This window comes from Pogona vitticeps, chromosome 2 (genome assembly GCF_051106095.1).
Source record: "Pogona vitticeps strain Pit_001003342236 chromosome 2, PviZW2.1, whole genome shotgun sequence".
Taxonomy (NCBI): Eukaryota; Metazoa; Chordata; class Lepidosauria; order Squamata; family Agamidae; genus Pogona; species Pogona vitticeps.
This window is the reverse complement of record NC_135784.1, coordinates 209528200-209555375: the sequence shown is the minus strand read 5'-3', so window position 1 is coordinate 209555375 and position 27176 is coordinate 209528200. Positions and strand designations below refer to the sequence as shown.

General features: G+C 40.0%; 1 protein-coding gene across 9 annotated transcripts in view; it reads right to left on the bottom strand.

Moving 5' to 3' along the window:
• Positions 1–27176, bottom strand: part of LOC110077731 (PALM2-AKAP2 fusion protein) — a 125548-nt gene that overhangs the window by 22088 nt on the left and 76284 nt on the right. For 7 of the 9 annotated variants that reach the window (XM_078384860.1, XM_078384861.1, XM_078384862.1 and 4 more), the window contains exon 2: positions 3546–5928. In XM_078384860.1, the coding sequence (XP_078240986.1) occupies positions 3546–5820 (2275 nt within the window). In that variant the 5' untranslated portion in view covers positions 5821–5928. Of the gene's footprint in view, positions 1–3545; positions 5929–26026; positions 26154–27176 lie in introns of those variants that run through there. The other 2 variants (XM_020791111.3, XM_078384863.1) reach the window with 1 other exon arrangement.

The window sequence follows — 27176 nt, the reverse complement described above, 5'->3', positions numbered from 1 at the left end:
TCACACCATGTTTCAAGTGTGGGACACTATAGTTAAAATCAATGTATAATGTGGTCTGAATTTAATGGGAGAAGTAATGTTCAGGAACCCCTTCACCTTCATCGTTTTCTCTATCCATCCATTCTTTCTTCTCTCTCTTTCTCTAAATTGCCCTCCATACCCAAGCCCTAATGAGTGGTCTGGCACCACTCATATTATAAGTTAATCACTCATATTATAAGTTAAACTCCAGCTTTACATTTTGTTGTATTTAGCACAATGTTGGATAAACCGCAGGAAATGTCTGTAACAGCCTGACTGAAATAGCTAGGTATGCCTTCTTGAGATCTATGAGGTCATGTAGTCCCCAGGATGAGGAGTCTCTAGAAGAGATTTAAAGCTCTTTATCTTGGATTTTTTGTGTGTCACAAATCTGTTTAGGAATTTGAGGTCTAACACAGCCCTGCATATAAGCTGCCTCACTTGGGTACCACAAACAGGATGGAGCAGACTCTCATGAACTGCTCTACAGGAGGAACGTGCTATCCACTGCTCCCGTCTCAAGATGGTAGATCTCTTGTGAAAGAATTGCTAACTTGTTCTTATTCCTTGAGACTGGAGAGGAATCTGCTCCTGGGAGTCTAGTGAAAATCTATAGATAGCTCTCCTTGAGTGGCCATAGCATCCACTGATTGGAGGTTGTCCTTTCCCACAGAGAGAAAAATGGAAAGATGCCCCCTCTCCGTAAGGAGATAGTTTGTCAGAAATTTTGCTTTGGAGGTGGGAAGAGGCTTGCTGGGCCATTGCTCTGGACTGGACCTGGAGGTTGGAAATTGGACTGAAATCTTCAGTCCAAAGGGGAACAACAATTAAGGAAGTCCCTAGTGCAGGAAAATCTTTGCAGTTAATGAAAGGAGAGAACACTTCTTTTGATTTGTCTTTTATTATTTCCCCTGGTAAATCTGGCATGGTCTTCCTTTTATCTTTGACCTCCACTAGCACATCTTTGAGGGCATGTTTCCCCCTAAATTGGATCCCTGTGTAGGGAACTGTAGCGAAATTGGATTTGGAAGACGTGTCTGCATTCCAGTCTTTGATCCACAGGGATCTGTGAGTCACTTTGGTTGCAGCAGTAGATCTGGCAGCAAAGTTCAGAGAATCCTGAGTAGTATCAGCAATAAGAGCAAGGCGCCTGCATAATTTAATCAGGGAACTTTGAAATATTTTGACATCTAGGACAGAATTGTTTAATAAATCTTCCACCCGTAGCATAGAAGCCCTTAGTAAGAAATTTGAATAAGCTCTAATTACTAATGCTGAAACCTCATGTACCTTTTGAAGGGCTAGGTCAGATCACTTATTATTGGGCTCCTCTTAATGTTGTGAGCCTCTTTGGGTCCCTTGTTGGGAGAAATGCGGCATATAAATTAAACTACTACTACTACTACTACTACTACTACTACTACTACTACTACTCATCATCATCATCATCTTCTTCTTCTTCTTCTTCTTTGAGAGCCACGGCCCTTGAGCACACAGTTGCAATAAGTGCATCTACCACAGGGACTTTTAAATCCTCCATTGGCCAAGAGGCAAGGAGATACATTTTCTGGGCAAGAACAGAACTTTCCTTACTGTGAGAAGTAATTTCCCATTCAGCCTTTACTAATTTGTCAAAAGAGACTCGGAAGGGAGCTTCTCTGCAAGGTACTTTTGCCTCAGGGAACACAAATACACTACATGCTGAATTCTCTATGGGAATTTGATCAGAGGCTATGGGGTGCTGCAACTCTAATGAAGCTCTTACTAGAAAACGATGGGATAAAATAATCGTATTTGAATAAACAAATGTTGGCAGTTGATTCCAGCTGAGCAGAGTCTGACCATTCCCCTGGATCCCCCATCTGACCACTCGGACTGGGCAGAGGAGCAAACCACATCTGTATCTGGTGACACATCCCCTATGTCCGTATGAGGAGAAGCATATTCCACCTTATCAGGATAGAAAGGTGGGGAAGGACAGTGCTTCAGTAGTAGCAACCAGAAGCCTGGTATGTTTCTCTTTCTAAAATTTTGGTGTTTTAACAGTAACTGCATGAGAGTATATAAGACTTCAAGCTTTCTTAGGAGGAGGTTGAACAGGGTTGCAGTTTGCCCTGCATCTCCCTTGAATGGCAGCTTTAATCTTGTTAACTAGGGACTCTTCATTTAAAAGGGACAGCTGAAAGATTGCTAGAGACTGTTCAAAATGGCTACCATGAGGTGGCACCACAAACTGGCTAGTGCCCTCAACCTGCCTTATAAGCTATAGAGGTGCCTTCTGGAGAGATCTGGGGGAGGACCATCAGGGAATGGCCATCTTTGTCTTTTTAAAAGGGCTGGCATCCTTGTTTTGGCAGGAAATAGCCTCAGCCTCCTGTTCCCAGGACTGTGCAAACCTCCTCTGTACTGCTGTTGATATATGTCCTCTGAGCGGCTTTAAACCCTTCATCACTGCTGATAAGGAGTCTGAATCAATTTTCCCTTCTGAGGTGGTGGTGGGAAGGGAAAAACCACATAAAACCTCAGGAGGAGATACTGCAGAGAGAGGTGATGCAGTGAACAAAGCAGCTGCTGCCCACACCTTACAGAGGTGGGAGGAGATGCCACACAGGTGTGCTTCATGGATGATTTTGAAGAGACTATCAGATTTACCCACTGAGACAAACGGGAGGAAAAAACAACACCATTGAAGGCTCAAAGAAATATAGGGAAACAAGGTACAGTATAGGAAGAGTGAAGAAAGGAGTGTTATAATGGTCAGAAAGAAGATATCAAAAGCCATAAAGAGGAGAGAGCAAGAACTGAGGCCTGTTCTAGGCAAAGGCAAGTGAAGAAAAATTGGGAGGAGCTTGTGGATCAGGACTGCTAAGGTCTTTTAAATTCATTCCTTCTGCCCTAGATTGGGCTGAGAAAGGAATTAATCCATTCCTGGATGGCTACTTCCTGCAAACCAAGAATTTAAGGTCGCATTGTGAAACTGACTGGCAGAAAGTCCAGGCGGACAAGAGAAACAGTTCTTCAAATAATTGGAGTTCCCCCATCATCTCATGCAGAGAATGGCCTTAAAAGCTGCAAATTTCTATCCATGGTTATTAAGTGCTATAGCTAACAGATAACTCCAGTCAGAAGCAGTATACAGTATTTCTGAATTTTAGATGACTAAGACATACAAATGGGGAAGACCTACTGATAAGAATCCTAGAGGCAGAAAGCTGTAAAGTTTTGGAAATAGGACCATGGGATTCAACAGGACTATGGGATTGTAAGACATTTTTAACATTCAGTTAAAGGAATTCTAGACCCTAAGTTCCCAACCTTTGTTACTCAGATGTTTTTGAACTGCAACTCCCAGAAATCCCAGCCAGCACAGTTGGTGGTGAAGGCTTCTGGAAGTTGCAGTCCACAACTCCTGAGTAAGCCAAGGTTGAGAACCAGTGTTCTAGACCAAACAGAAGAGATGGAATCTGAAAACAACAGAGTCTACATTTGCTCGGCTGACTCAGGAAAAAATATGAAACTCATACCTGGTGCAGTTCTGTAAGTCACCGTTCTGGTGGGCAATGGAGGTGTACTCTTTGCAACAGGGCTCTTTGTAAGCTGCAAACCCTGCCTCTGTCTTTTCAGTTCCTCTTCTCTCTCTTGGGCTGCACGGATCTCCTCTTCTATCATGGACAAAGTCCTCTGCTTTTTTGACCTTAGTTTGAAAGGCCCTACGGTCACCTCTGATTCTTGCATAGCCAGAATGGACGCTGTGCTTCTGAGCTCAGCTGCTTCTGAGTACTTGCTGAAATAGCTGACTTCTGGCTTCGTTTCCTCCACAGTGACGGGTTGGGTGGCATGCACAGTGTGAGGTGGCTGCAGGGTCTGCTTTTCCCTGAGTGCAGAGTCTTGGATTGCAGAAATCTTTGGTGCTGTATCCTGTTTTTCCTGCACTGGAGACGACACCTGAGGTGGTTGAAATGTTGGATTGTGCTGTTTTTCAGAACACAGTGTCTTTTTGTCTTTCTCCTCTTGCTCCTTGACAAGACGATTCTTTTGTTCTATGGTATCTTTTGCTTGCTTGGAGTTGATTTTATCAGCTTGCTCAGCTATGGCTTGCTGAATGGCATTTTGAACCAGCAGACCAGCCTGATGCTCCAACTGTTCATCAATGAGCATGGAATCAAGCAAGGGCGAGGAAGGAGAATAAAACCCGTGGTCACTGAATGACTTCGAGACACTTTCTCCTTGACACTCAGAAGGTGTGTTAGCTTGAGGGGTCTGGGGCAAAGAAAAGTCGGTGAGTGAATTTTCTTGCAGGACATTCATTGTCTCATTGGAGGCACCACTGTCACTTACATTGTCCATGCTGAAATCATTGGAGAGCGTTTCCAAAACAGTTGTATCCTGGGATCTCACAGACAACTCATCCAAACCAGAGTCCAACTCTTCTGGAGGGGAAGAGACATTGACTGACCTTGAGAACTGTTCCAATATGCTCTGCTCATCATCTCTCACCACTGTAAAAACTGCTTTTGCACTAGTGAATTCAGCATCATCTGACCACATTTTGGTTGTCTGGCTTGGCTTTGTGGGATCAGTGTACGGAGATATTTGTGCTAAGTCACCAGGAATATTCTGAATACTGTTGTCATCTGAGATGCAAGAGACCTTCTCAGCCTTTACAATGGTTATATCATTATTGCCAACTGGCACACTTTGTCCACACCCAGATGCAGGTCTGGTAACTGTGACTGATCGACGGTCCATTTGGGATGGTCCTATTGGTTTGTAGAAGGGTTGGACAGTGAACATTTTGGGTGTCCCTGATCTCTTGTGTGCAGTCGTGTTACTTGCCTGGCCTGAATTTTCCATTAATTGAAATTGTTTCCTTGCAGCTGAAAAATCTATTTGTTCAGTGACAACATCATCCTTTTTAATGCTTGCTGGATCAGGTGATGCAAGGGAGTAAGAGACATGTTTCATAGGCATTGATGGTTGCTGTTGCTGCTGTTTTTCTTTACGCTCTTTGTATTTTTTGTGAGACTCCAAATGTTCCTCCTCCAGTGTTTTTTCCTGGGGTGGGTTCCACCACTTTGCGGCTATGCCTGGGTTCTTCTTGACAGCCTGGCTTCGGATGAGCTCCCTCCTTTCTTTTTCCAACTCTACCATTTCCTCAGAAGGTCTCAATTTACGCACCCTATAATTCTCTTGTGGCTCCTCATCTTCAAAAAGTTTGGATGGCTTTTTCTCTTCATGAAATGCTCTAAGCTCAAACTTTGCTTCTTTTTTAATGGTGGTCAGTGTTGCTTCTCCATCTTTGGAAGACCTTGAGCTTGTGGAAGAGCATGGACTCACTGGCACTTTAAGATTGTCACAGTGTTCCTCTTGCAGTACATCCAGAGAATGGCCATTTGGTTTTAGTTTCCCAGACACTACATTTATTCCACTGTGTTCAGTGATGGGAGATGCCTGCCCACCAACTACAGTGATGCTACTTTTACTGAGTGCTGTAGAATCATTTGTAATATGAACAGATGGAGCAGAGCCATCTACAACAATAGATGCACTTGGTTCAGGAGAGGAGGAAGTCATCCCATTAAATGGGTTATCAGTAGCAGAATCACAACAGTTTGCCTCTAGCACTTCATCAAGATATCTGATTTCTTTAGCAACTTCACTGTCCAAGGATTCATGTCTCTCTTTAAGTCCATTGTGACTGGCAGCAGGGGAAAGTAAGTGAGTTTGATTGTCTGCAGCACAAGTTGAAGTCCCCACTGTGACATTTTTATGCTCTGAGACAAAGTCTTCAATTTCCATTTTCTCTTCCTTCCTTGAACGAACACTCGCAGATTCCAGGAGATTGGCACAGAAACGACCTCGTTCTTTTTTCAACCTGATGTCATCCTCAGAAAGTCTAGATGATTTCTGAAAAGGCAATACAAAATATAAACATTATATAGAAAACAGATTGATCCAATGCTTCTTTCACATAATCTATACAGACATTTGTAGTAGTTAATTGGGAAGTGAGATTTAAAACCCAGTAAAAAGTTAACTTTTAGATCTCCCTTTATGTTCACTGTTACTACATAACTAATAGTTATTTGCCACTGCTTGCTTTGTTCCTAAGCTCTCTCATGGACGTACCAACTCTTTCTTTAAAAAAACAAAACACTGGTAAAGCAATATATTTTTATATTTGAGGAAAATGATGCACCAAACATGTGCTGCACAGACATGCACAGTTTATTTTTTAAATTATGGCATCAAACCCAGTGAGGTGAGATGACTTGTTAATTACCTTCTTGAGGAATTAGTCTGTGCTGCTAAACCCGTGTTATGGTACTGATCTCCATGATCCAAAGTGCTATTCTAGATATGTCCAAGGTTTGTTTCAAAGATGTCTAAAAGAAATGACTTCTTTTCGAGAAGCAGGTCTATGTTCTTTCCACCATCAAGCCACATCTGAAAGTTAGCCCATTTTCAAAAGTAATCTGCCATATGAAATGGTGGGGCTACTGTTCATAGAACACAAGTGCAAAATCATTTGGGGCTGTGTATAATCATGGTCCCCTTCACAGATTGCTGCCTTGTAGTGGTGAAGGGCTTGAGTAACTCAGAGAAGCTATGGACTAGGACGTGCAGGGACACCCAAGATGGACAGGTCATGGTGGAGAGTTCTGACTAAACATAATCCACCTGGAGCAGGAACTGGCAAGCCACTCCAGTATCTGTGCCAAGAAAACTCCATGGACAGAAACAAAAGGCTAAAAGATATCATGCTGGAAGATGAGCCCCTCAGGTCAAAAGGCATCCAACATGCTACTGAGGAAGAGTGGAGGACAAGTACAAGTAGCTCCAGAGCTAATGAAGTGGTTGGGCTAAAGCCGAAAGTACGCTCAGCGGTGGACATGCCTGGAAGTGAAAGGAAAGTCCGATGCTGCAAATAAAAATACTGCATAGGAACCTGGAATGTAAGATCTATGAACCTTGGTAAGCTGGATGTGGTCAAACAGGAGATGGCAAGAATAAACATTGACGAGACCGGCTTGACGCCGCAACGAGACAGCAGCAGGAGGATGGAGCTCTGTTCACTGGGCTGAATTCTGACCTGTTTGGGACACCCCAGGGTGTTGAAACCACCCCGAAGAGGTGGTGAACTGGGGGGGGGGGAAGCCTGTTGATCACGGGGGAAACGGCGGTCATCCCCGTTTGATCCAAGAAACTCCCCAATCAGCCAACGGGCAGAAACAAGCAGCTAGGAAGCTTGCTTGCAAGTCGTCGGCAGCCGGCAATAAGAGAAGCAACAATCAGCTATTCAACATCAGTGTTATTATCAGGTGAGATATATTTTTACAACTAATTGCTTATGATTACCCCTGGAGAAGAAAATTCCTATATACAGAAAAAAGAATCTTCTATCAATCTCATCATTCATAGAGCGGCAGAAAATCTGGAGGAAGGGATAGTTGATGCAAAAAAAATAATTTAAAGATTAATGGGACATTAACTACTAATTTAAATACATTTAAAATATACTTTAAGAATGTTATAATTTGGCGTTATAAATCTTAAGAAATTTTCTCGTAAGCTATTACTAGTTAAGTCTGGAATTATCTTATGTTTTGGGTACCTTAAGTCTTTTGGCATAATGCCCAGAACAGTGACCTTGAGCACTGTACTGCTGTTTAAAGCTTGGAAACCTGTTTTTTTATTTCCTTTTGATTTTTTCATGCCTGCCTGGAATATAGACAAATTAACTCTAAAGTGGATCTTTTTTAAATGTACTTTGGGAGTCAGTATATTGGGCCAAAGTGAACTTTTTAGAACCACCTCCAGGGACTTGGAATTTCACTTTTGGCCGATGCAGAATTGCAGGAACTAGGCTACCAGGACATGGATACAAACACTGAATTGGACTGTGATATTTGGGGGGTTTGAACCTCGTTTCAGGCCTATTTGGCCAAAGTAGATCCTCTGAAACTACCCTGGGAGCTGGAAATGTTTGTGTTTGACTAGCTGGTGTAAACCTGTGGTAATTAGGCCATCAGGCCACGGATACAACCATTGCATTGTACCTTGGTACTTTGGGGGTTTAAATTTTGGTTCAGGTCTATTTAGCCAAAGTGGACTCTTTGAACTGACTCTGGAGACTTGGAATATTTGTTTGGCTGGCATCAATTTGCCAGGGATCAGTTAGGCCACAGATACAGTCATCGAACTGGACTGTAAGACTTCGGGGTTTCGAATCTTGGCTTAAGCTCTTGGAACAAAATGGCACAACAAGGACAATTTTGGGATGAAACAAAATCTACCCTTCAAACAATACTAGAAATAGTGAGATCCCACTACGAAGAGGCAAAATTATTCAATGAACATCTGAAGAATTATAGTCAACAAGAGACAGGGAATAATGAAGAAGGAAATGAGAGTGTGCCGGATGATGTATGCCAATCAAAAGAGGAACTGGAGGAAATTAATGGGGAAAACCTAAGAGAAACAACTTCAATCTTGGATCCGAGGAGAGTATTAAGGGAAGACAAGGGGAGAAAATCAGAAAAATTAATTTTAAAAGCCTGGAAGATCTATTGAAGATAGATCAAGTGCATAAAGATCTATTGGAGATAAATCAGATGCACAAAATGGTTTCAGAGGGCATGAAAGATGGCAGAATGCTTAGAGACACAAAAACATAAAGTGAAAAAAGAGAAATAAGTGAGGGAATTACTTAGAAAGATGAAAAAGGGAAAAATAGGAAGGGGGGCCCTTAATGTTGAAAAGCATGTATATATCTAACTTCGGGAATTGTAAAGGAGCATATCCTTTATATTAAAAAGGAGAACTAAATTGAAATAAGGGAGCCCTAATCAGGATAAAGATGTAATATGGTGGGTTTTCTTTTTAGATAAATTAAACTAGATATAAGTTGGGGCATGGATCTGGAACTACTTTTATTAAGAATGTTATTAGAAGATCTTGAGAATATTGTACACTATGAAAGTAATATTATGAAAGTAGCCAATATTATATACTAAAATACGTACATAAATGGTTTGAATGTTTGAAAGATGTCTGGAATTTGGGGGGACAACTGGGAAGACACGGAGATGTAAAAAAACAAATAATTGTAAGCAAATCATGTAACACGATGTTTGACAAGCACAAATCAAATGTCGATAGAGTGAAAAACTAATACTTTTTTTTTAAAAAAAAAGAATAAACATTGACATTCTGGGCTTCAGTGAACTAAAATGGATGGGAATGGGCGAATTCAATTCAAACAATTATCATATCTATTGTTGTGAGCAAGAATCCCGTAGAAGAAACGGAGTAGCCCTCATAATCAACAAAAGAGTGGGAAAGGCTGTACTGGGATACAATGTCAAAAATGATAGAATGATTTCAATATGAATCCAAGGCAGACCTTTCAACATCACAGTCATCCAAGTTTATGCACCAACCACCAATGCTGAAGAGGATGAAATTGACCAATTCTATGAAGACTTACAACACCATCTAGAACGGACACCAAAGAAAGATGTTCTTCTCATTATAGGGGATTGGAATGCTAAAGTAGAAAGTCAAGAGATAAAAGGAACAACAAGTAAGTTTGGCCTTAGAGTCAAAACAACACAGGGCAAAGGCTAATAGAGTTTTGTCAAGAGAACAAGCTGGTCATCACAAACACTCTTTTCCAACAACACAAGAGGAGACTCTACACATGGACATCACCAGATGGGCAACACTGAAATCAGATTATGTTCTCTGCAGCCAACGATGGAGAAGCCCTATACAGTCAGCAAAAAACAAGATCTGGAGCTGATTGTGGCTCTGATCATCAGCTTCTTATAGCAAAACTCAAGCTTAAACTGCAGAAAGTAGGAAAAACCACTGGGCTAGTCAGGTATAATCTAAACCAAATCCCTTATGAATACACAGTGGAAGTAAACAGATTTATGGAACTAGACTTGATGGACAGAGTGCCTGAAGAATGTATGGAGGCTTATAACACTATACAGGAGGTAGCAACAAAAAAACATCCCAAAGAAAAGGAAATGCAAGAAAGCAAAGTGGCTGTCCAGTGAGGCCATACAAATAGCAGAGAAGGGAAAAATGCAAGAGAGATAGGGAAAGTTACAGAAAATTGAATGCAGACCTCCATAGAATAGCAAGGAGAGACAAGAGGGCCTTCTTAAATGAACACTGCAAAGAAATAGAGGAAAAGAAAAGAAAAGGAAAAACCAGAGATCTGTTCAAGAAAATTGGAGATATTAAAGGAACATTTTGTACAAAGATGGACATGATAAAGGACAAAAATGGTAGGGACCTAAGAGAAGCAGAAGACATCAAGCAGAGGTGTCAAGAATACACAGAGGAATTGTACCAGAAAGATCTGGATGTCCCATACAACCCAGATAGTGTTGTTGCTGACCTCAAGCCGGACATCCTAGAAAGTGAATTCAAGTGGGCCTTAGAAAGCACAGCTAACAATAAGGCCAGTGAAGGTGATGGCATTCCAATCAAACTATTTAAAATCTTAGAAGATGATGTTGTTAAGGTGCTACACTCAATATGCCAGCAAGTTTGGAAAACTCAGCAGTGGCCAGAGGATTGGAAAAGATCAGTCTACATCCCAGTCCCAAAGAAGGGCAGTGCCAAAGAATGATCCAACTACTGTACAATTGCACTCATTTTGCTAGCAAGGTTATGCTCAAAATCCTACAAGGTAAACTTCAGCAGTATGTGGACCGAGAACTTCCAGAAGTACAAGCTGGTTTTGGAAAGGGCAGAGGAACTAGAGACCAAATTGGTAACTTGCGCTGGATTATGGAGAAAGCCAAATAGTTCCAGAAAAACATCTACTTTTGCTTCATTGACTACGCAAAAGCCTTTGACTGTGTGCACATAACAAACTATGGCAAGTTCTTAAAGAAATGGGAGTGCCTGACCACCTTATCTATCTCTTGAGAAATCTATATGTGGGACAGGAAGCAACAGTTAGAACTGGATATAGAACAACTGATTGGTTCAAAATTGGGAAAGGAGTATGACAAGGCTGTATATTGTCCCCCTGCTTATTTAACTTATATGCAGAATACATCATGCAAAAGTCTGGACTGGAGGAATACCAAACCGGAATTAGGATTACTGGAATGTCAAGAACCTCAGACATGCTGATATCACTCTGATGGCAGAAAGTGAGGAGGAATTAAAGAATCTCTTAATGAGGGTGAAAGACGAGAGTGCAAAAAATGGTCTGAAGCTCAACATCAAAAAAACGAAGATCATGGCCACTGGTCCCATCACCTCCTGGCAAATAGAAGGGGAAGATATGGAGGCAGTGACAAATTTTACTTTCTTGGGCTCCATGATCACTGCAGATGGTAACAGCAGCCACAAAATTAAAAGACACCTGCTTCTTGGGAAGAAAGCGATGGCAAACCTAGACAGCATCTTAAAAAGCAGAGACATCAGCTTGCTGGCAAAAGTCTGCATAGCCAAAGCTATGGTTTTTCCAGTAGTGATGTATGGAAGTGAGAACTGGACCATAAAGAAGGCTGACCACCGAAGAATTGATGCTTTTGAATTGTGGTGCTGGAGGAGACTCTTGAAAGTCCCCTGGACTGCAAGGAGAACAAACCTATCCATTCTGAAGGAAATGAACCCTGAGTGCTCAATGGAAGGACAGATCCTGAAGCTGAGGCTCCAATACTTTGGCCATCTCATGAGAAGAGAAGACTCCCTGAAAAAGACCCTGATGTTGGGTAGGTGTGAAGACAAGAGGAGAAGATGATGACAGAGGATGAGATGGTTGGACAGTGTCAGCAAAGCTACCAACATGAATTTGACCCAACTCTGGGAGGCAGTGGAAGACAGGAGGGTTTGGCGTGTTCTGGTCTATGGGGTCACGAAGAGTTGGACATGACTTAACAACTAAACAACAACAAAATAATAATGGGAAAAAGTCAGTAACAGAATTAGCTAGCTATGGTCAAGTTTCAAAGTTAGAAGCCCTCAAAATTAACTCACGTTAGAAAAGGCAATAACTAATAAGTGTTCCCCTGAGATTTTTCTGAATGATTCTTCCTCCCGTATCACTGAAGCTGTCGCTATTTTTCTGCTTGAGATTCTTAAATTAACTTCCAAATTATAACCCGTTGTGTTTATTGTTAGTAATCCCAGCTGTATTTATGCCAATAAAGGTTTGGAGAAAGTTAAAGACTAATAAGTGTTGAAAAGCTAAATTACTCAATAAGCAATATATAAAATATGGTGAATTATCAGGGCTATATTCATGTCTAAGGTGAAAAAATGGGGCCATCCAGATAAACATTTGAATATAATTAAAGCAAAAAGTAGTGTATGCCAGTAACCACCACTACCACCATCCAGGTACACTTTAGTACAACAAATTTTGTTTCCTCTGTAGGGCAGGGGAAGGCGAACCTGTGAACTTCCAGAGATTGTTGGGTTCCAGCACACTTAGTTGCAGTCAACTTGTCCAGTGGTAAAAGATTATTAGAGCTGGAATCTAACATCACATGCAGAACCACATGTTTTCCCCCTACTGCTATACTGAATTTGGCATATCGAAAGCATTGAAAGTTCCAATATCAAAATAACTATGAGCCACAGTGTGGATCTACAATTGTTTCTTTATTATGAGCTGCAACGGCTGTTTATTAATAAACATGACAGAAGATCTGAAATGCACACACCAACCATAATTTCCTGCATCCTTACCCTAACAGAAAGGAAGGATTAAGTATAAAAAAACCACAAGCAAGCAAGCAAACAAACATACAAAATACAGTGGAAGATCCATCTGACTAAAGGTGTTTGGGGAGTTGAAAAAAATCAAGGTCAAGAAATTAAATAGTTGCCTCCCCCTGATTTTACTACAAGCAAAGCAGCAAGACAAAAAAGTTGGCTAAAAATGTGAGTTCTGAATTAAAGGAATCAAAGGAATGTATGTGCAAATGGAAAAATGCATATGAATATTTAAAATACTCAATTCACAGTAGTTGCTTTGTTTCAATACAACCCAGCTGCCAATCTTAGGAACTCAGAAAGGGCATTACAACATAAACCCACAGACGACAGTTCCCACTAACTTTAATGGAAGAGTTAAGCCCTCAGTTAAATCTATCCTGGCTGAAGATACATGGAATTTATTTGGCTACAGCTTTCTCTCTAAGTACTGAGATGCAACGGAGAATTCTTTTCCGGACTCTGCACCTAAAAACTTGGGAGTTCACATTTAAACCCAGAGTCTATCACAATTCACAATCACATGATAGCAATCTTTGCTAATAACTACCCTGTTTCCTCAAAAATAAGACCGAACTTGAAAATAAACCCTAGTATGATTTTGCAAGATGCTCATAATATAAGCCCTACCCCCAAAATAAGTCCCAGTTGTGAAACCCTGCCCTCCACCATTGTGCAGCAAACAGAAGAAGATGTCATGACTGTATGTATTTTAATAAGCATAGATTGTTGTGCATGAAAAAATCATCCCCTGAAAATAAACCCTAATGCGTTTTTTGGAGCAAAAATTGATATAAGACCTGTCTTATTTTCGGGGAAACAGGGTACATACTCCCCTGCTCTCACCAAATGTTAGCTTGTTTCAGGGCTGCAATAAACTGCTGTGCTTTTAAAAAACATTGGAGTTGGTGGGGAATATTGCAAACATTTATTTCCTGGCCCAAGTATCTCCACTCATATTCCTGATTTTATTTAGCTATCTTACACCCATTCCATTATTATCTTGCCTTTCTGCCAGGCCCTTGACCCAGTTTCTTTTATCTTCACAATAACCCTCTGAGGTAGAACATAATGAAAGAAGGTGATTCAGATGCCCATATTTAAAAGATCATGCAATAGTTGCCATTTTTCCAAATCTGACCACTAACATTTCCTGGATACCCTGCATTAAGAACAAACTTGCTTCCAATTCTTAACATTCACAGCTTTGATGTGTGTGGAGCTCCCAATGGCATGTCAAAAGTCAGCTTTGTCTCCAGACAATAGAAATAACATACTATTGTTTATACAGAGCTAAATATCTCACCAGTTCAGAATTAGAATCAAGTCAAGGTGCACTGCAAACAGGACATTTCCAAAGGACATGAACACTCAGCAATCCACCACTTATCTGAGCAAAAGCAGTAATGGATGTCTATAGGTTATAGTCTCAAGACACCTTTCCTCAACATAGCATGATTCTCAGGAAAGAGTTCAGTGTTCCCATCTATAAACAGATTTTAAAAATGTATGTCTGTATTATTACTTGTGTTTATTTCTTTCTCCTTCTGGCCAGAACAGGACCTCTAAAGTAACATATATATTAAACAATGTATCAAAATAAGAATCATGACAAACCGTGAGCTATCCCTGCTTCAAAACCATGAATGAACAGCTAGCTTTCAGAATTTTACATGGCAGCAGAGATGCTTAACAGACCATTTAACAGAAAACTTTCTAAATTTCACAAGTGATTTGCAGGTATACTTAATGTAGCATGAGAAGCGACTGAATAAAAGATTAGGTATAGGTAAGCAGGACTGTGCCCTAACGATATTTTTAAAACCCTGGCACCCAGCTCTGGCTAAAGCACAGATGAGGAAGATGTGTCTTTTCAGATGTCATTTAACTACAACTCCTTCTAATCTTCGCTATGGGCTCTGTAGACTAGGACTGATGGGAACAGCAGTCTGAAAACATCTGGAGGGCCACACATTTCCCATCCCTAGTGTAAAGGGAAAACTTTACTAGCATGAACATAGTGAGAAATCATGGTTCATGCCACAAAAGGAAGAAAGAAGGAATGCACAAAAAATGTAAAGAAGGTAAGTCGTATTCTTCTACTATTCTCTTATCCAAATCCCCCCCCCTCCTTTCACCAAACTGCCCGTCAACCTCTGTGCGTATGGTACTGTTACAATCTATTTCTCTCACTTTCTTCTGGGATTCCAAACACAAGCTTTTAAGGGTCACAGTGGAAGGGAGACATTTGCTGCAGTGTGCCTAGAAAGATTCTTTTAAATGGATTTTCTTTAGGAATAATAATATGCCATCTCACCAATTAACAAAACAGCAATATCCTCTTTAAAGAGAAAATACTATCTCTCTTACTAGCTAGGTGTCAACCTAAGATGAGCTACTGGAACAAAACAAACATGGCTGTCCATGTTCTATCACTCTCTTAAAATCTCATGCTATAAAGTTATTTCGCAACTTCTTCTGTATTTAGCACACAAAGCAAAGAGAGGCTTTGACTACTAATTATGTAAGGTTATTAGCAAACAAGCATACTAATAATACCCTCATTACATAATTATCTCAAACACATTTAACAACCTAAAACCAGGACAAGCAATTAAGGTATTATACATTGTGCTGAAATTTATGTCCTCATTATTGGCACTGTGGAAGTCTTTGTAATTAAAATGTATGTTTACATTGCAAACTGTACAAAGGGCTAGCAAAAAGTAGTTGCTAAGAAATTTGAGCAACACGAGATTAAAAATGAGAGGTACAGAAAAATGAGCTAAGAATCTGAAAAAGTCCACTACATAAAGAAGATAGTTTTTAAAAGGACAAAAAGCAGATTTAAATGGAAGACTTGATTTATTTTTATTTTATTTTATTTTATTTATTTATTAGATTTCTATCCCGCCCTTTTAGACAAAGTCTACTCCGGGCGGGTTCCATCAAACGTAAATTTAAAAACTTAGTATACAATGTCCCACTGATTTCAGAGAGAAAGAGTAGCTGGATCATGGGCCATATGCATATGAAATATTATTGGGAAAATCAAAATAAATGAATTTATCCAGATGTGGGGGGAGATCCTAAGAGTGCCTGAATATTCAACTGGAATATTCACTTAAATCAGTGGAAAATATTTCTGCATTAGCAATTGGAATTCAGCTATAAGACTGCTAAAGCTGCAGCATAATAGCTTTCAATATAGTGTAAACAGTGGCCAAAATCTTCTTGCACATTTACAAAAAGGTGTTAAGCTTTAGAGGTGAATTGCCATGAATTAAGAAATCTCTGTAGACATCTGCTGCATACTGAGTTGCATGATTCAGTATGCAACAGATAGTATCTACAGAGGTTTCTTAACATACTGCAATTTGTCTCTAAAAGTTATACTTTTTGTGTAATTCTGTTACTGCACAACAGGATTTTGGCCAATGTCTGGTTTTTCAACATAAAGAAACAAGCGATTCAAAAGAAGAGGAAAACCACACCAAAAATTTAATTGGACAAACCCCTCCCTTTCACAATCAAAAACAGGTGATCTTGCCTCAGTCTGTATTAAGAATCAACAGCATGTGCATCACGGTTATAAACTGCTAGCAACAACAGTAAACCATGGATGTTCAATAAGTAGGAATGAGAAAAAAAACCTGAGGTAGATAAACAAATTGCATTTGGGAACATAAGAACAGAGCTTAACTTACTATACCTGTGAGAGCTGAACCTGGCCATGTAAGTAAAAATAGAATGGAAATTATAAAATCTAATTAGGTCCATGGGCAAAGTCCACACTTCTTTGCCATCTATTAAAGAAGCAGCACCAGATTTTTAAAAAACAAGCCAGAACAATTTATTTTCAGCAACTCATTTATGCAATGAAATTCTACTTTTTCTCTTTATGAATGATACATTCACACACAGTTTCCTCTCAAGATGTGATTTCCATTGTTTTGTAGCAGCTATTGTCCAGCAGCTTCATATTCAAAAGCCTACTGATGGAAAAATAATAGAATCATTACGCACATGCAGTTATACTTCACAGTAGTTATTCTCAGTCAGTACGGAACCTTGCACGCATGCATTGTTTCTTTTTTTGCCTAGTGACACCAGACACTATGGTGCAGTGACATTTGTATAATATATTTAGAAACACTGCCATCATTTGTGCCTTTTTGGAGGCGTTAGTATATTTTCTTTTTTCTTGACATTCCTACTCCATAGAATGCAGATATCTGAAGAGCAGAGCATGCAGGGAAACAGAAACTGAAGGAGGTGGTGACGGTGGTAATGGGGAAACACAGGGAGTTTCCTTCTCAAAAGTGTTTTTCATGCATAGATACTCTCTCTCTCTCTCTGTGTGTGTGTGTGTGTGAGTGAGTGAGTGAGTGAGTGAGTGAGTGAGTGAGTGAGTGAGTGAGAGAGCGAAAGAGCGCTTTCAAGGCACATAAATATTGTATTCTGAAATGTTTGAAAAGGAAAGCATTTTAGATGGATTTACTGTAATGCTTTCAATTTAAAACAAGAGTTGGGCAGTGTCTTTGGAGGTCATCTAGTTCAAACCCTGTTCACTATAGAACCTGACATCCAAGATATAGCTATAGAATCAATGACAAAAGGTTCACTAGCATTTGCTTAAAGACCTCCAATAAAGGAAAACCTACTAGTCCCTACTTCAACCAATTCTGCTGCTGAACAATTTTTGCTGTTAGGAAATGTTGTCTAAGTTCACCTAAATCCTGTCTCCCTGCAATTTCTAAGAAATGTTCCATCATCACTGCTTACCCTGGCTAGGAGTGATGAAGGTTGGATTTCCATGTACTGTATTCCCAACACTGAATTTAGACTTGACGTATTGGTAGAAGTGTTGCTTTGCTCAGGCTCACACAGTGCTTCCTAATAGGCGTACCTAATACCAGCTACCATACACCTTCCCAAATTTTTTTTGCTGGGAATAACAGCCATATGTTCCTCTTAGAGCTGATGGATATAGATGGCAAGGATAGTTCAGCACAGCTTTCTGGTTGGTCTTCTTTGGAACAGTGAAACTAACTGAGCTGATGCAGAACTCCTGTCAACATATCCTAGGTAAACCAGTTAAAACAAAATAATTCCATCTGAAAGCCAAGGAAGCTAATGGCAAATTTTAAGTTGACTTAAACAGCTCAAATCTGTAGAAAGCAAGATATATTCTTGGACCCTGTGCAGTCAGAGCAAGTTTATCCTTATGCAGCATTAGAATTACATTTTCAAGGTAGTCCTATGTTTTCAGACATATTCTTAGGACGTACACTGGTGCCTCGACGTACGAACGTCCAGACTTACGACCAATTCAAGTTACAACCAGCTCCAGCCACAAAATTTTGCTTCGACTTGCGACTGAAGCTTTGAGTTATGATTAGAAAAAAGGTATTTGTTTGTTTTGGGGGTTTTTTTTCTCGTTTCCAATGGGTCTTGCAAGGTTTCTTTGCTTTTTGGGGTTTCCCCCCCATTTCTATTGAGTCTTGCAGGTTTTGTTTGCTTTTGGTTTTTTTCCCCATTTCTGATGGGTCTTGCAGGGTTTGTTTGCTTTTTTGGTTCCCCCCCATTTCTGATGGGTCTTGCAGAGGTTGTTTGCTTTTTGGGGGTTTTCCCCCCATTTCTGATGGGTCTTGCAGGGCTGGTTTGCTTTTTTGGGTTTTCTTGTTGTTTTGCATTTCCAATGGGTTTGTTTGCTTTTTGGTTCCCCCCCCCCTTTGGCCGGAACGGATTAATCGCGTTTCCAGTTGGTCTTGCAGTGTTGTTGTTTGGTTTTTTTGGTGATTCCCCCCCCCCCCCCCGGCTGGAGTGGATTAATCGCATTTCAGGTTCTCTCTGAGATTTTTGGGAAGCCACGCTGGCCTTTTTTCCTGTCATCCACTTTTTTTTCTTGTTGGAATTGTTTGCGGTTGTGCCTTTAGAATTTCTTTTTTTAGAAACTCCCACCCTTCTTGGTCTCCTTTTCTTGTTAGGATCTCCTGCCATGGGATCTTACTTGTCAATTTATATCTTTCAACAGTTGTATTCTAGTCATGGGTGTCATCCCATCAAGTTTCAGTTATTACTATCAAGTCATATTTACCCTCCTGAACTAAGATTTCCAGTTCTTTTTTGTTTCACGTACTCCTGGCATTTGTATATAGACACTGGAGATGGTGTGATTTGTGGCCTATTTTTATATTTTAATGGATATTATTATTAGTGTTAATGTTATTATAGACCCTCATTACAATTGTTTGGTCCATTCCTCTTACTGTGCGCAAGGCTTCATCTATCTTTAACTCCTTGCGTGTGTCTCCCTTCCCCTTTCAATTCAGTTTAAAGCCCTCCTGATGAAGTTCTTCATATTGTGGCCAAACACATTCCTCCCAGTCCTTGTGAGGTGCAAGCCATCTCCTCCTAGCAGTCCATCTTCTAGGGAGCTTAGCCTATGATCCCAAAACCCTAATCCCTCACATCGACACCACCTTCATAGCCAGTCATTCACCCGAAGTATTTCCCTTTCCCTTTCTATTCCTCTTCCAAGTAATGATAGGATGGATGAGAAAACTATCTGGGCCCCAAAGTCCTCAGGTCTCCTTCCCAGAGCGTTGAAGTCTGATGTGATCTCTTAAAAGTTACACTTGGCTGTGTTGTTTGTTCCCACATGGATGAGAAGAAAGAGATATATATCCGTGGGTTTTATGAGTGATGGCAATCCTTCTGTCACATCCCTAATCTGTGCTCCAGGGAGACATCATACTTGGCAGGTCCATGGATTTCCTGCCATACTTCAGTTTCCATTCCATACAACAGGGAGTCTCTTATTAGAACCACTTTTCTCTTGCTCTCTCTTTTTAGAGTGGGGATTCACTGCCTGTGCTTAGCTGAGTTTCCGTTCCTCTCATGTACTCCTGTGAGTTCTACTCTTCGACTTTGTCTGCTTGCTACCTCCCTGATTCCTCATCAAGAACCTGAAAGTGGTTTTGCAGTTCTAGTGGTGAAGATAGTCTTCTTTTCCTTTGGCTCCTAACTGTGACTCTTTTCCATAGTGCTTCCTCCACTCTGCTCTCTCCTTGACATTCACCTCCTCTGCCTTCCCTTGATGCTCTTCCACCTCAAGAGTTCTGTCAAAGTATACTTCATCTCTCCTTATAACCTTAGGTGTGGCTACTCGTCGCTCCAGTTCTCTCACTTTTTCTTCTAATAGTGCCACTAGTTTGTACTCGCTGCATGTATACACTGTGTTACACTGAGGCACAAAGACAAACACTGCACAAACTTTGCAGATCAGCACAACTGAACTGTCCCTTCCCTCTACAATCCCTGTTAGCTCTTTGTTTTGATCTTCTTTGTCTATGAATGCCCTTTCACTTTATTTTGTTACCTTGAATGTAGCTGGGGAAGCCGACTACCCTGTCAAACTTCCGCATGAAACTCCTGTTAGCTCGCCCTGGTTGTGATCTTCCTGGGTCTGCCTCAGCTTTATTCCTCAGCTGTGCTCTGTTAGGAGTCAGCAGTTGAATTATGCCCATAATCCACTTTTCCAGATTTTTAAAAGATATTCCACCTATCAGGCTTTAAGTTGACTTGAATTTTCAAGAAAGAAGTAACTTTTCCTAAAGCTCCTTCTCCCTCCTTTCTTTTCAGCTGAAACTAGTTTCACTTAGCTGCTACCAGCTGTGAGTGTGTTATAGCCTTGAAAAATTCCTTCTTGTGCTGATAAAACAGCTGGCAAACCCTTCCAATTAACAGGCACTGTTTCTCCCTCTCTTTTGGCCTACTCATCCCAGGCACAAGCTAAGAGGTCTGAGTTTCAAAGGTGACTGAAACCATCATCCCTAATTTTCCAGTTTCTTGACAGCACACACCTAACTTATATTATAGGGTTACTGCGACAACAAAATGAAGAGAGAGAAGAGGAGACACTTGTGCTGTTTTGGACTCCATGGATGAAGAGTGAAATATAAAGATAGCAAAAATTAAACAGCATGAACAAATTGGGAAAGGTTTTGATTAAATTAGAGTATAAATCCTGAAACACAGATCCTTTGATAAGCTGCTTTGCGTATGTTTTCTTACTATCACTACTGCAGAGGTACACTTGCTATTTCTGTAGTGTATAAAGTGGCCCATAGGCACCAGCAGCCATTCTGTAAATGGCAAATGGCATTCTGAGACATTTGTAGAAGAAGTAAATTGTAGCCATGTGGTCAATACAAAATAAAAAACAAATGCAAAAATAGGTGATACCTTTATAGCCCACCAAAAACACAATATTTCAATATACAATAAACTTCATTAGATTTGTACCAGTGTGAAGAACTTTAAGTCCGAAAGTTCATGGCAATATGCATTTTGACACAAAAGTTACTTTTAGATGCAAAGTCTAAAAGTTTTTGGCAAGATGAAATTCACCACACACATCTCTCAGATGTAAATCAGGAAATAATATAGTGGTTGTTTTATGGTTACAGCTGTGGATTAAGTGTAATCCTCAATTCTTCAAAGAAGCACAGGCCATGCGTGTACACATACCTCTCCATTTGGCCTTTTAAAAAAAAACATACACACTTCTGCTTGGCCAGGAAGCTTCAGCTGTAACCAAAGAACAACCTTTATATTATTTTCTGGCTTACATCTAAGAGAGACATGCCGGGCGAATCCCATCTTGCCAAGAATGTTTGGACTTTACATCTAAGAGTAATTTTACTGGCAAAAGCCATCTTTTGGACTTAAATTTCTTCACACTAGTACAAACCTGATGAAGTGTTGTTTTTTTTAATCCAGGAAAGCTTGCGTACTGTATGATGATTTTTAGTGGTCTATAAAAGTATTGCCTATTTTTGGATTTGTAGGGGAAAGAATAAAAAAAACACATTTGATTAATTACAGTTGTGAGCAGATCAACAGTAAAGAAACAACTGACTTCAACAGACTCAATGAGCAAGAAGGGAATGACTGGTTAGTGCTGGATAGATTGACAGTCACCGCAACCCACAAAGGTCCCTCCCACAAAGGCCACACGTACTAGAAGCAGCATGCGAGGTTGTAAACATTCCTACAGGTATTTCTGATCATTGTAAGAGAGAAACATGTATGTGTGTGTGTGTGTGTGTGTGTGTGTGTGTGTGCGTGCGTGCGTGCGTGCGTGCATCCACCCAACTATATATGCATATTAGGCATAAGAAGAAGAGACACTGACATCTGAAGATCTGCAATTCAGCAGTTCTTCTAGCACCATTAAGGCTACCACAGCAAAACCCTCCTCACTGTTGCTACTTCTAAAATCTTCAATAAATATAACTTTTGTACTTACAGCAATAACATAAATTCACAGCTAGAGCATGTCTTTCAGTATAATCAGTTCTAGCCCACTACATTACATGTTATCTTTCAATCAAAAATTTGTGTTTCTAGGGTTGCCAAGTAAAGTTAAGAGTTCTGAAGCAAACACCGGGCCACTGTCTATACACATGTTTTGAGTTTTACTTCTACTAGCCTTGATTTTAATGCATGGCACTGGAGGGTTTGAGGGAAATGTGCAAAATTTAAACACTCAGAAATAGATAAGAAGTGCCTGTATAGCAAGCAGCTCATACATTCTGAATAATAACTGTATCCTGCTGGTTAAACCCAGAGAATCAACAACCACAACAATGCAATATCCACAATTCCTGGCGTACAGATTGTCTGAAATTGAAGCATATGTTTAGAAAGACAGAGACTGAAGCCAGGGTATTGTTAGTTATCTGGAAGTAATTTAAAAAAGAAAGAAAAAGGAAATATCGATCAGAATTCTGTTGTGTAATGTAAGTGCACTTTGTGTGTTTTGATCCACTCTTCAGCAGTAAATAAACATTCCCTGCTGTGATTCTTGGAGGCATGAGTGCATGCTGTTTTGGTGCACATGTATACCTCCCTGAAAATCACAGCGTGGCTCTTTATTTACTGTCATGGAATGGACCAAAATTTATGAATTTACTTAAATAACACAACAGGATTCCAGCCACTAATTCATTTATTGTAGACAGGTACTTCCATTCAGCTGGAACATAACCTCTTAAAGCATGAAGTTTAAAGAAATATCAATATTAATGCAATTATTGCAGACAAATACCTCAATTCAAACAAGGCATATGCAGTCTGTCTGCTAGTGTGAAACCAAACCATGCAACAGACTTAGTGTGTACAACTTGTACAAGAAGGCATCCAGGTCTATTTAGGCAAGTTATTGGTTGGTTATTCAGAAAAGGGATCCACCATTGCTGGGATAAGGACAATTCTGTGCAAGAAAGTGATCCCATTTTACTGCACAGGCCAGGCATTATTCTCTGCCGGCATCCAGGAGGACCCTGGGCTTAACATTTCGGTTTTAGGGCCAGATTTTTGGCTGCTCTGTATATCGAATCAGAGAACCTCCCCACCAGATGAAAAAAAGTTAGATAATTGGATTTAGAAGAAAAAACAGGTATCACAATTGAGCAAACTGGCCTCCTGGCCTTTTGCAGCTTCCCTTTCTAAGTCCTCTCTGTCAGCTGCAGTAACAATATCACAGTCCCAGAAGGGTTGGGGGGGGGGCATAGGCTACTGTGTGCTTCCTTTTTCTTGTTTAAAAAACAGACAAAAAGAACCGCAAAACAAAACAGCCCCCCAACATTTCTTTCCATCTCTCTCTGAGTGGAGGAGTTCCATATACTCAGTGCAGGGATGGGTGATCTGTAGATGTTCAGGGCCACATAGGTCTACCCCTCAAGGCCATACCATTCCTTCACCACCATTTCCCCCTAACAATACATTTTTTAAAAACCTTAAAACTTTTCTTCTGCCTTGTAGAAGTAAATTAAAAGTTAAATTTAGGGGTATGTGAGGAGGCAATGGAGCTGTTGCCTGTCAAAACATAGCAAACTTTCCCAAATGTCCCCTAGAGGGCACCAAGCAACTTTCTGAGACATACATTGGCTGATATTCTGTCACTTAGCATAGTTACATTGCCCAAGAGTAGGTCCAGTGGAATCAATGGAACTTGCAGAGAAATCCACTCACCAAATCCCCACTGATGCAATGGGCCTGCTCTAGTGCCACTTACTTGCTAAGCAACACGATTTCAGACATTATGATTTGATCTCAAGAAACAACATCATAACTCCATGTATTTGGGAGCCTCAAGGGTTTGCCATGTGAAACTGCCAACTTTGTATATACTATAAACCTTAGTGAAAGAAGAAGCGTGGATCTACTATAAAACTGAAGTAAATATATTAGCCTAAAAGGCTAACAACTCTCTGAATGCCAAAGGACTTGCTTATTTTTTTAATATTTCTTTTTTGAAGAAAAAAAGAAAAGAAAACAGAAAAGGCATATTACAAAATCTCTTTGAATCACACAGCAGTTTTCCAAGCATTTTGTTGTGCAAGGGCCAGGGTTAAGGTTTGTGGCTGAGAAGGTAAAGTTTAAATACAAGGTTACTACAACATTACTTGTGTATCTCTTTTGATTCTGGTCATGTGTGGGTGGGGGCAGGGGTGGGCGGGAGAGAAATGCTTATGCTGTCCAGATGGTAAAAAGAAGGCTCCTACAGAATACCTTAGGCTTTCTTCTTCCAAGTAGCACTATAACAGGATGCTGGCAAATTCTTTACATACCATTGGTGTATCCGGGCTATAACATATGACATACCATGTGAGCCTAACTAGTTTTATAAGCTGTCAGTAATTTTGCTGTTTTTTTGAAAATGTTGTACCGCTTAACCATTAGATGAATCATTATCTTCAGACTGCTTATTTCACTAGAAACATAATTTACAAATCTCTTTCGTCCCTCCTCCTTGTATGAACAAATACACTGAAGGAAATGAACAAGACATTCCCTTCTTCTGCCCAGCCCACTCCTATTTCTTTATTTCCCCCAAACAATCATTGATCCCATATTTACTGCTGAAAAAGCCACCAGTTAAGCTACATACACTACAACTGGATTATGCTGAAAAAATATTATGTGACCGACACTTTTTCATCTGTGTTGCTTTAGTTAAAAAAGAGAATGCATTGAAAGGGGCAGAGAGAGAAATTCAACATATATTTTGCAAAACAACTATTTAAAAGGTTAATCTTTCAAAATCTTGAAAGGATAGTCAAAATTACAAAGAATGGATCCGTATGTATAATTTCAGACCGCAGTGCTTCCACATCTGTTCCTCAGTTTCCAACAACAAACACACATGAACAGGAAACCAAATAAGTGCTTGATTATTTCAGTAAAACAAAATCCTCACAGCAAAAAAATGCACACCAACATGTAGTTTGTTCTACTTAGGACAACTGTGTTAGACATACACATGCTATTTAACTGCAGTCAGAAATGCACAAAAAGAAATTCAAGACAGATGCTGTTTAAAAAGGAGGAGAAAAGAACAGCCGCCGTTCGAAACAACTAAGAGAACAATGGAAAGTACAAACCTTTTGCATAGGAATTATTAAAATGCTACTGAATAAATTAATCTGTTATATCATGAACTTGGGATAACAATCCCATACAGTATTAATAATGGATTAACTGATTTAGTAATTAAACCATTGTTTATACGGGAGGCAGCTTTGGGAATGGAGATATAAAGACACCATTCTGTGCTTGCTTTTAGATACACTTAAGCACACTCTTTAGATCAATGGATGCATTATCAGAGAAGAGAGAAAATGCAAGAGATAAACAGACCCCACAAGTGTTGTACAAACCAAAGTAACTACCCCACCGTCTTCTTCCAATGTCCTTTTTGTACTTAGCAACCCTTAGTAAATACAAAAGTACAGTACAACCGATATATATATATAATAATATTTAGTATTAATAATATAATGTAATATATATATATATATATATAAATCTCAAAAGGGGAAGAAAGCTATATAATTCTACAGATACCTTAAAGCACATTATGCTTCACAACAGCAGAATAAGTCTGCTTTGAGTAACTGAAAATCAGAATTGCAATTATTTTGGAAAGGGTTTAGTATTCAAAGATACCACTGCCTCCTTCAGAATTGCATGTTGTGATGTATTTTGTCCACTCATATGCCCTCTACACAGACTACAACAGACAGGAGTCACACATTTCTTAAAACCTCAACCTCTCTACCTTCAAATCTTATTGATAAATACACTCATTGCTACTACGAGACTTAGTGACAGGACAACCCATGCTGTCTGGAGTAGCAGGGGGCGGGGGGGGGGGAAGGAAAGAAAGAAAGGTGCTTACCTCATTTCTCATTTGATGCCCAAGACCTATGCAGCAGAAATATGCTTCCCTTCCTGCACCCCCCCTCCACAAAGACTTCTTTTTTTAGCTCAGAGAAATCAAATTCCTTTTCAGCCTCCTTATGGGACTGTGATGTCAGAAGGCTGAGGGCTGGTTTATCCAAAGGGAAAGAGAACTGAGCAAGCACAAGCTCCCTCCCCAACTAACAACCCATTCATACAAAGAAATGTTAGAAAGTAAATGTCAGAGGTTGGTTCTATGCAAGTCCAGCCTGTGCCACTTTAACTGACTAAATATGGTGAGGTAGATTTCTAATTTGCAACCAAAGCACAAGGAGGGAGCAGACCCAAGCAAATGCCTAATTTGCAATATGGAAGTCGGAAGGAACTAAGTGACAACTTGAATAATTGCAACTGTGAGAGATGTAAACTGTACATCTTTTCAGCTCAAATGCCTACTGTATTCCTTGACTTGTGGGTACAACCTCATCACTCCACAACTGAATTTTAAAGCCATGCCATTTGTGAGAGATTGCCTTGATGCAGTTCTCTGGCAGTAGTCTTTCATTTAAATCATGTTTATAAACAGCAGCAGTCTAGTGCACCTGATTACTTTCAGCTTATCAGACAAGGACGTTTGTTTGCTATTTTCCTGAATGGAAAAGTTATTTTCCTCTTTTGGGCTATTCAAAATCTGATTTGCATGGTTAATCCTAAGGACCTGGGCACACATGTACATTTAAACAAGTTAAATTTAGCAGGGAAAGCAACTTATTTTGTAACCTTTGTCTGCTTCTTTGAGAATGCTGTGATGGTCGTCTCATTTTGCTGAATATTTTATTAGATCTACTTAACCAAGAGAAGATACTGAGTTCTGATGTAGCATCTGTTCATCTCTACAAAATACAGGTGATCCCATTTGCTAGCAAGACCAAGACAAGCCTATTTTCATAAAACTACTTTCTGAAAATAAGAAAGAGACCACTAATTAGGTAGGTTTGAATTGGACACTACTTGCAAAGTAAGGAGGATAGTAATTTGCTGTCCTGTGCCACATCATGGTGTGCAGCATCTAACACCTCCACTAGTTTCTTTATTTTTGGCAACTAGCCACTGTGATTTAGGCCAACTTACATTGGTGGGTTTCAGTA